The 9,851-nt window shown below is 46.0% G+C and overlaps 1 protein-coding gene across 1 annotated transcript; it reads right to left on the bottom strand.

Moving 5' to 3' along the window:
* Window positions 1–2,549: 2,549 nt before the first annotated feature.
* On the bottom strand, window positions 2,550–7,650 carry LOC114612311 (glutathione S-transferase Mu 1). The gene is made up of 8 exons (XM_028757267.1): window positions 7,429–7,650; window positions 7,153–7,228; window positions 6,666–6,730; window positions 6,293–6,374; window positions 6,094–6,194; window positions 5,078–5,173; window positions 4,889–4,999; window positions 2,550–3,406 (listed from the first exon to the last, which is right to left on the bottom strand). Exons 1-8 carry the CDS (start codon window positions 7,462–7,464, stop codon window positions 3,317–3,319), a joined length of 657 nt encoding a protein of 218 aa, XP_028613100.1. The 5' UTR covers window positions 7,465–7,650; the 3' UTR covers window positions 2,550–3,316.
* Window positions 7,651–9,851: the final 2,201 nt, after the last annotated feature.

Consider the following 9,851-nt stretch of genomic DNA (forward strand, 5'->3'; position numbering starts at 1 on the left):
GAAATGAGAGCCAGCTAGGTGTGGTGGCACACACCTTTAGCCCAGCAGTCAGGTGGCAGGGCTGGGGATGGGGGAAAGAGGGATGGGAGAGTTGGGGGTGGGGGGTGGGGTCTGTGAGTCTGAGACCAGCCTGGCTTACCAGGTGAGTTCCAGGAGAGCCAGGGCTTGAAAAGACAAAGAAAGAATGGAAAGGAGGGAGGGAGGGAGGGAGGGAGGGGGGGGAGAGATTGAAATTGTTGGCCATCAGGTGCCTGTGAATATGATTTACTGTTGCCACCAAAATTTAAATTATTATATCTGAAGAGCACAAGATAATCTCTTATAAAGTACTAAAGTAGTTTTACCTTGTACATTGAAGTATTTACTCAGTGATTTATTCTAATAAAGGACTAAAGCCAGGGGGAAACAGTTGAAAGCTGGTCACAGTGCTGGTTAGAAGCTTTTAAATTAATGAAATCCACACATCTAAAAACACTGAGATGACGGACAGAGTATACTGAGACTACACTCACCTGCACAAAGAGGTAGGCATCCACAAAAATCAGGCGAGAGTCTGGAGTGAGTAAAATACCTGCCTACAAACTAAACTACGCGTTTCAGTGTTTCTAGGGGACTCATGGTGTTGTTAAAAACCCCAGAATCTCCTAATGTTCATTCTAGGTGTGATTTTAAATCACTTCAGGAAAACATCATGCAGATGAAGGACTGGATCTGACAAAATTCACCAGCTCCTGTCACCCATTGGATGTGAGCCATTCTGCAGGGAATAATCTAGGATTATGCAGGAAGGATTTAGACACTGTTCTGCTCACTAATGCTGTGTGTCATGATTCTGTGGGCTTAGTGACTGGTTGTTCACTTTGGGGAAATGCCTATGCAAGTCTTACATCAGTTTTGGAGATGTATTTCTGACTATAGTTTTTGAACAGAATCTTTACTGAATTTACAAGTGAATACACAGAGACACATCTTCACACACTGTACCCCAACCAGTAAGACATAAAAAATATTGAAATGAGCTTTATTTTAAATTTTTAATTATTTTTTATTTTTCAGATTATAATATAATTATCATTTTCTCCTTCCCTTTCCTCCCTCCAGACCCTCCCACATACCTCTGTTTTCATTCATTGTTGCACATATATATTCTATGTTGCATATATATGTATGTATGTATATATATATAATATATATTATATATTATGTATTATGTATTATATATTATATATTCCAAATACACAAATACAACCTGTTTAGTCTACATGTTTCTTGCATGTGTGTTTTCAGAGCTGACCACTGGTACTGGGTAACTAACTAGAGTGCTCTTCCCTGGAGAAGACTGCTTTCCCCACTCTCAGTATTCCTTAGTTGCCTGTAGTTCTTTGTCTAGGTTTGAGGTCTCATGAGCTTTCCCACTGCTCACTTTACATCTCTGTTGGCTTGTCCTTGTTCAGTCCATGTTTAGGCAGCCATGGTGGTGAGACTTCATGAGACTTCTGAGATTCCTACAGACACAGTCTCACAGCAAACTCCTTGTTCCTCTGGCTCTTACCAGTCTTTCCACCCACTCTGGAGTGATCCCTGAGCCTTAGGTGTAGGAGCTGAGCTGTAGATGCTATCGGCTGGGACTGGGTTCCACAGCTATGCGTTTTGATGGGTTATGGTTTTCTGTAATGCTCTCCATCTATTGCAAAGAGATGTTTCTTGATGAAGAGTGAGGACTACACTTACCGGTAGCTATAAGTACAAGTAGTTGGAATGTATTTAAGGATTATGCTGGTTTAGCCAAGTGGCAGCTGTATGTTCTCCTCTAAGATCCATGGCTTCTCTAACCCTGGCAGTTGGCTAGGTTCCCTATTCCAGGCATGTTTTTCCTCTTGTTGAGCAGGCCTTGAGTCCAATTTGAGAGCTGTTGGTTATCATCAAAGTATGGTGACCATCAAAGGGTTATTGTGGCATGCTTGTCATCGTTGTGGTTCGTAGGTGTCATAGCTGAGGATCACTGGTTGTCTCTCTCCTTTGGCACCATGAAAAGTTAGTCCTCAAGAAGGATTTCAAGTCAGATCCAGCTTAGGAGCCTCTGGGCCTGTGTCTGAAGTACACTGTGTCTTCAGCAATAGGGGCTAACTCCGACTTCTCGGAGGGGCAAGCAATGCCCATAGCGATAGCCTGGAATGTTCTGGGAGTCTCTTGGACAACCCTGAACTACATATCAAAAGAGGATTTTTCATGACCGGTATGGTTTTTATTCAATGGCCTTTGACTCTTGGAGGCAGCACTGTTAATCCAAAGCAACTGTATTTTAAATCTGAGTGGGAGAGGCTCAGAGAGGATGTGAGAGGATGTAAAGAAATCTCAAGACAAAGGTGGCCATCTGAAGTATCAAAGTAGAACATGTACAAAAGAATCCTAATCACAGTGACTGGATTCTTCTCACCAGAAACGCTGCATTTCTGAAAGGGGCGAGGCCATCTGAAGCGGAAAGTTCACTCTTCAATTCTATACCTATCCAAAGTATTGCTGATATAAATGATAGAAAAAGACATCTGAAATTATGAAAGCATGAAGAAATTTATTTCACGGGAGCTCACAAAGAGAAGGGATTAACCAAAATGGTCCCCATCCCTGGTGACCAAGACAATTCTCTGAAGGCATCAGAAATAGGATCCTGGAGACACATAGCCATAGCACGTCCGGCAGAGAGGATGCTGGCTTACTGCTGGGGACTCACTCCCACCAGCAAGGAGATCTCAGCTCCCTTTGAGCTCCAGAGCCTTCTGCAGCTGCCTCCTATGAAACTATCAGGTGAGGCCAGGAAGTCCCGCACCCCTGCCTATCCAACTAAAATCCCTGTGAACTCAAGCTTCTGCCAGGGTTGCTAGGCACGCACTAGGAACAGCTGTAAAAGCTGGCAGTGCAGCAGCCAGAGCCAGTGTGGTTCAGGTTTTACAGGAGGGAGCCAACAGAGCTGTGCAGGGACCTCACACATACATCAGGCATCACTAGTCTCCAGGTAAGCATGGGGAGCCCCAGGCTGAGCTCTGATAGAAAGTCCCAACTCTTCACAACAGCACAGCAAGTGACAGGCAAGACTGTCAAGTGGGTGCGGGACACAGTCATGCTAGAAGGTCACTTTGCTAAAGGACAACTAGGAGCCTAGGCTTTAGCTGGCTTGAAGGGACAGGGACTGGGTGAAAGAAAAGAGGACCTGTGACACTCTGGAGTCGGAAGGGGTGGATAGAAGGCAGCTCCAGGGCTACAGGAAGTTCAACTTCTCCCAGAACCCCAGGTTCCCACTTCCTGCCCAGTCAAGGCCCTACTTATTGCCCCACGTGGCCACCCTTGTATATAAGGGTGTTCGGAGGAATCGGCTGGTCTTCATGTAAGCAGAGATCTTCTTCAGCCCCTGAGAGTTAGAGAAAAACAGAAAACCAAAAACTAAGGTTTACTCAGAGCCAGAGGAGTTAATCTGATTCCTCCTGCTCACACTGCTGGAATGTGGCACCTATCTGGGATTAGCCTGGCCTCTGTCTCTCAGATTTTGTACTCTCTTGGCTCACTCCCTTCCTGACCTCCCCAAGGGACCCTGTCACCCCTGTCTACACAGACATGCTCCTCTTGCACACATAAACTCCATAATGCCTGGGTGTGCATACTGAGTAGGAATCTATCTAGCAGGAGAAAAGGGCATGTTGGAAGATAACCCCTATCTCAACCAGTGATTCAGCAAAACCAGGGTGAAAGTTTATAGATACAGATAGACCACAGAAAAAAGCCAGGCTCACTCTAACCATTCCCTAAGGAGAAAGCCACAGTTCTACAGCTGATACTGGGCTTCAACCAATCCTGTCTCCAGCCTTGATACAGACATGGACCAGGGGCAATGGCAGTTACATATGCTGTTGGCCTTCTAGCAAGAGAATGAGCCCCTTGAATATCCCTAAAGAGTTCAATGAAGTCCAGAGCTGTCTGTATCCAAGGGAACCAACTTCCCATTTAACCTAAAGCTTTAGCCTTCAGCTCTCCACAGCCTCTCCCCTCCCAAAGCCACTTGAGAACCAAATGAGAACCAGCTCAGACCAGACATCACTTGATAAGGTATGGGAGAGAAAAATGAATTCAAGACTGAAAAGCCCATCAGACTAAGGTCTCCAACCCCCAAATTTCTAATAAATTAGCTGGTATAGGTAGTCAAACAAGTATTCTCTGGTGAATCTGGGTTCCCTAGCACCCAAGTGAGACCCCACACACTTCCCAGTCTGGTATGCCTGATGTTATCTGATATACTTGGTTCCAAGGTGAGTATAAAAGAAAAGGTATTTTTCTTTCTTACTGGGCATTAAATGTGCCTCATGCAGAGATCAGGAAACACAAGTATAAATAAGTTTATGATGCCATCCCACAGAACACTTGGACACTCAAAATAAAAAAGGAAAGGAGGGAGGGAGGAAAGCCCATGACACATTTCAGGATAAAATTCTCTGACAGGAGCCCGACACAAGTCTCAAGAAAGCAGTCAGCAGGCCAAGTACAAGTATTCTCTACATCCTGGGACTTCACACCATCTTTCTTTGGTTTGCCCTCCTAACCTGGGCTGCAGCCCCTACCTGCTCTGAGGAGCTGGAAGTCAACGGGGACCCTGGCAAAGCAAGTCTGAAACCCCGAGCAAGTGTAACTCTATAGTTTCAGATTTCCTTAGCTGAGCAATGGGAGTGAAAACCCCTCCACCATGAGGAACACTGATCACTACAAGCCTGATCAACAGATGTAAGATGTTCTGCACCGATTCTGGCAGAAAGCAAGTGCTCAATTCATGATTGTTATCCTCAGCCCAAGAAAACATCAAGGAAAAGTTGACAGCCAAGGGGAAGCAGGATCAGGGCATCACCTCCAAGCGGGCCACGAAGTCCTTCAGGTTTGGGAAGGCATCCAGGCATGTGGGTTCGAATATAAGGTGCAGGTCCAGGATATCGTAAGCAAGGAAATCTACAAAAGTAATCTGCAAAAGGCCAAGAATGAGAGGGCATGGAATTCTGTCCTCTAGAAGAATGACAACTCTCAACTTCTTCTCTTTTACCTTTTCACCAACAAACCATGTCTGCTTCCCTAGGAACTGTGAGAAGAGCTTCATCATTCCAGGGAGCTGCTCCAAGTATTCCACCTTCAGTTTCTCCTGAGGCAGAAAGCAGCTGTCACCATGTAAGTTCCCTGAAGGAGGTCTGGTCCTTCAATATCATGCATGGCCCTAAATAGCCAAGGGTAGGCAGCCATCTCCACTAAGATGGAGACTCAGTCACTGTCCGGATTTTGATTTAACATATGAGCATTTACTTACCAGACTCCTCGGTAGCCCACCCCACCCTTCAAATGCAATGGAAAGCCAGGGAAGAATAAGACAGTGCTCACAGTGGGGCATCACCATTCCTGATGCCTGTACCTCTGAGTGCCACGAGCACCGGGCAGGTACTGACGCCAGGCAGCATCAAAGAAGCGAGAACTAAAATACTCAGAGGAGATGAGAGGTTCACACAATGGCTTCCAGAAGAATGAAATATACTTGAGTTTTCCCCATAAATTGAGGAGAATTTGAAACAGAAAAGAAGGAGAGAAAGCCCTTCAGGCTGACCCTGTGCTACCTATGGAATAATATGCTGACTCCTGTGGGTGTGAAGAGAACTTTGAGGGGCTGGAAAAGGTTCTGTGACAGTTCCTCATCTTGGCTTCATTTTCTAATCCATGGAATATGTATGTATTTCATGAACAGCAAAGGTATGAACTATCTTCAGTAGAGGGCCTATGGCAGAGGGCACAGGTGGAAAACACTTGGAAAACATGGCCTCACTATCTAGGAACTTAATATCCACTCTGGGAAGTCTGGATTGCATCCTAAAATAGGTAGGGCCTAAATAAGAATATTCATTTGATCATTCAGTGTCATGGGGATAGCTGGTGACACCACATGAAACATCCTGGGGGGTAAGTGGCTAAGAAATTCAAAAGGTAAGATCTGCACGGGTTGGGAATCTGAGAGAGCTGAGTCCTGACCCAGACACTGCCTGGTCCAGCCCAGGGTGGGAGCTGGATGACACTCACAAAGTCTGGGCTATAACAGACTCTAGCCAGCTGATTGGAGACATCCATAGCCTGGTTCTCCAAAATGTCCACACGAATCTTCTCCTCTTCTGTCTCCCCACCTGCAGCACACACAGCACAGACTCATCTTCAACATCTCACACCAGCCAAGCCAAGGAGGTTGTCCCCCATGTGCCACCCTGCACCCAGCCCCACTCACACAGGTTGTGCTTGCGGGCAATATAGCGCAGGATGGCATTGCTCTGGGTGATCTTGTGTGAGCCATCAATTAAGTAGGGCAGCTGTTTGGACAATAAAGGATAATCAGATGGAATATGAGGTTCCAGCCTTACTTCTCTGGATTAGGACAAACATGTGGCCTGGTGTTCATCGTGGCTAGTCTGGGAAGCCCTCCATGAACACACTGCACACTGAATGGAAAAGCTAGAACACAGCCGTCTAAGAAACGCTGTGCAGCCACCAGGAATGGGAGCATGTGAGCGGAAGGAAGCATCAACTCCGAGCTCCCTCAGCCAGGGGATGAGGTTGGGAACACCTTGATTCCCCCAAACCTCCCCTTTCCCCTCACCTACATTGGGAAAGTCCAGGCCCAGTTTGAATTTCTCACTCAGCCACTGGCTTCTGTCATAGTCAGGAGCTGTGATTGATAAGATTACATAAAGAGAAATTAGCCCAGTGTCCAACACACCTGTTCCAATGACCCAACGCCCTAAGGCAGGGATCTGCGACCTCCCGCAGTGTGCCTTTATCCCTGAAGGCTTCAGGGATAGAGTGCTTGGGACTGACAGCCCTACAACTCTAAAATTTACAAAAGGTTTAAGCAAGTCTTCTTGGGGAATGTGATCTAACCTCAACTGGAAGGGGATCCACCCCTCCATTTCCAGAGTTCTGTATTCAAAGGTCAAGCCCAACTCTCTGAGGCTTACTGAAAGAGGCAGATTCTAAGTCTATCTGGGGGAGTCTTGTAGTGCGGGGTGGGGGGCGTGTAATGCAATATAGGCGCCAATTGCTAGGCACCAATACACGGGAGAAGTCTGACCCACCGACGAATGGCATTACCGTCGCCCATGGTGTATCTCTTCTCCTCATAGCTTGAGTCTGTGTATTCCAGGAGTAGCCGAATAGCGTGAGCCAGCTGGAGAGAGAGGTTAGGAATGGGGCCGGGGAATTTCTTTGTGACTTCACCTCCTCCAAGTGAGTACACACGGGCGCACACACCAGCAAGGACATGTGTGGAAGATCCTGAAGCAAGAGATTCCTCTAGCGCCCCACCCCCACCCCAGCTCGCCTTATCCTAGCTGGGCAATCCTTCCCAATCATCAGGTGGTCGCTCACCCCACGGATATCCCAGTAACCCAGTGTCATAGGCATGATGTTGATGTCTGAGACTGAGTCCACCAGCACGTAAAGCTCCGGTGTAAGCAGCTTTGACTTTATCCTAGTGCCCTCGGGTAGCTGGGCGGGGCTGGTGCCGGGCGTGATCCTGCCCCTCCAGACTCTGCCCCGCAACACAGACCCTGCTCTACAGCTTTTCCCCCGGACAGTTACAGACAGAAGCCAAATTACTGAGCTCCGCCCCCAACAGACCGGAAAGCGTAATATGCGATTCCGCCTGCAGTTCCGCCCACTCCCCCTGCCGAGTGCGCAGATGCAGAGCTCTAGCTGACTCCTTGTCTTTGCCAGATCTTTCTGCTCTCTAGATGCCCTGTTGCCCTCGGAGAGTGGGAGAGTCAGGCCACAATGGGAGCACCCACCCCAGAAGTGTTGATCTAGCACTTTATCCCTGCTGTCAAACAAGACAGACTTCTGCGGAGTTCTGCTGAGGACGGTGGTCCCCAGGTGATGTTTTCCGCCTGGCAGAGAACAGTCTCTCTCTTCAGAAGTTTCTCATCTGAATTCGAAGAGATTATTTCTATCACAGATAAACTTCTGTCTCAAAAAAAAAGTGGAAAATGAAAAATCTGAATGTTCATACGTGGTCTGGATGTCTGCTTGTATTATCTCCAAGGACTAAAACAAATATGTGTCTCTATTGTGTGACCGTCCTAGTGTACTTCGTCTGAAATGTCCGAGGGTACACAGGGCCAGCACGTGACAGCTCAAGATTAGCTTGTAGCAAATGCAATTAAGAAAGAGATGTCTGAGTTGTCTATAGCTGCTGTTCATAGCAAGCAAGGCACACTGTTTCAAACCATTGGTGGTTGTATGTGTACAAAGACGATAGTCTGCGGAGGGGGCTAGAGAAGCCGGCTCTCATTTTGTGTAACAGACACCACACGTTCACTCCATTTTGTTATCGCTTTAAAACTCCTACAAGACATCAAATGATACAGATTTTAAGCTCCATTATAATTCTCGAGTATACAGGATCCATCTTTAACTAAAATGTGCCAAAGTGGCATGTGACTGCACTTAAAATTCTTACTAATGTTAAGAATGTACTGTGGCAATGCATTATGACCAAAAATATCTCTTACATTCTAAGAGACTGGGACTTTTGCTGGACCTCACAGCAAGAGTTAATAAGACACTTTGAAGTCACTAAAGGTTGCTATCCTACTGTGTACTCTTGTCTATTTGTTAAACCTGCCTTTAAGAGAATGATGTAAGAACAAAGTTATTTGTCTTGGATTTCCTATGTAATAAACTTTTATGACCTAAGCTAACACATAGCTGTAATAGTGTTTTTTTGGTTTTTGGTTTTTTTGGTTGTTGGTGTTTTTTGGAAGGGAAGGGGGTTGGATGGTTGGGTGGGTTTTTTGTTTTGTTTTAGTTTGGTTGATTTGGTTTTGGGTTTTGTTCTTGTTGTTGTTGTTTGTTGTTGTTTTTCTGAGATAGGGATGGGTCTCTCTTCATATCATCAGCTGTCCTGGAACTCACTATATGGACCAGGCTCGCCTTGAACTCACAGAGATCCACCTGTCTCTGCCCCGTTAGTGCTGAAACTTAAGGTGACTCACCACACATGGCCCTGTAATCCTTATTTACGAACTCGACTTAGTAACTCTTCTACTGCTATGACAAAGCACCTCGACCAGGGCAACGTATAGAAGGAGCATTCTGCACGTTGGTTTATTGCGTTGCTTACGTTGCCGTTTCCCTTGCTTGTCTTCTGCCTTCCCTACCCATTATCAAGCATAGAACTACTTCTCCATATTTCTCAATATGCTTGTCTCTTTGATTTTTGTTATTTGAGATTGGGGGTCTCACTATGTAGCCTTGGCTGGCCTGGAACTCATTATGTAGACCAGGTTACCCTCAAACTCACAGAGATTCACCTTCTGCCAATTTTTGCTGTATGTATTTTGTTCCAGTCCCACTACAGAGGTGGACCTTTATGAAAAGGAATCCAGTATCCCTCCTGGGAGTTCTTCCAAATTATCTGTGCTTGCCTCATTGTGAAAGGGTTGTCTAGTTACCCTTACATAAACGTGACTTCTTGGCATGTGGTTTTACATATCTGAACACTCTAAGGACTAGCTGGAATCAAAGTCAGTGTGCAGGAGAAGGTGTCAGCCCCGTGTCACATGAGACGTGGTGGAATACACATGACTCCAGAGGAGTATCCTTTGTTATCATAAGAGTGAGTTGCTTTGTGTCTCAAAATGAACAGAGTTCTGGGCCTTGGGTTCTTGATTTTGTTTTGTCTTGTTGCAAAACAAAACAAAACCTTATTTTTGACTATTTAAAACCTCTGTGCAAGTTAGACTTATTGAGTAGATCAGTTTCTGCTAAACAGGCTTAGATAACCCTGAGGA

Source organism: Grammomys surdaster, unplaced genomic scaffold, assembly GCF_004785775.1.
Source record: "Grammomys surdaster isolate TR1022 unplaced genomic scaffold, NIH_TR_1.0 126158, whole genome shotgun sequence".
Taxonomy (NCBI): Eukaryota; Metazoa; Chordata; class Mammalia; order Rodentia; family Muridae; genus Grammomys; species Grammomys surdaster.

Coding starts and splice junctions, on each gene's coding strand:
- LOC114612311 (XM_028757267.1), bottom strand. CDS start 7,464: ATGCCTATGACACTGGGTTACTGGGATATCCGTGGG. Junction 6,731..7,152: donor GAGATACACCATGGGCGACG/GTAATGCCATTC, acceptor TATCAATCACAG/CTCCTGACTATGACAGAAGC. Junction 6,195..6,292: donor TGCCCGCAAGCACAACCTGT/GTGAGTGGGGCT, acceptor TGTGTGCTGCAG/GTGGGGAGACAGAAGAGGAG.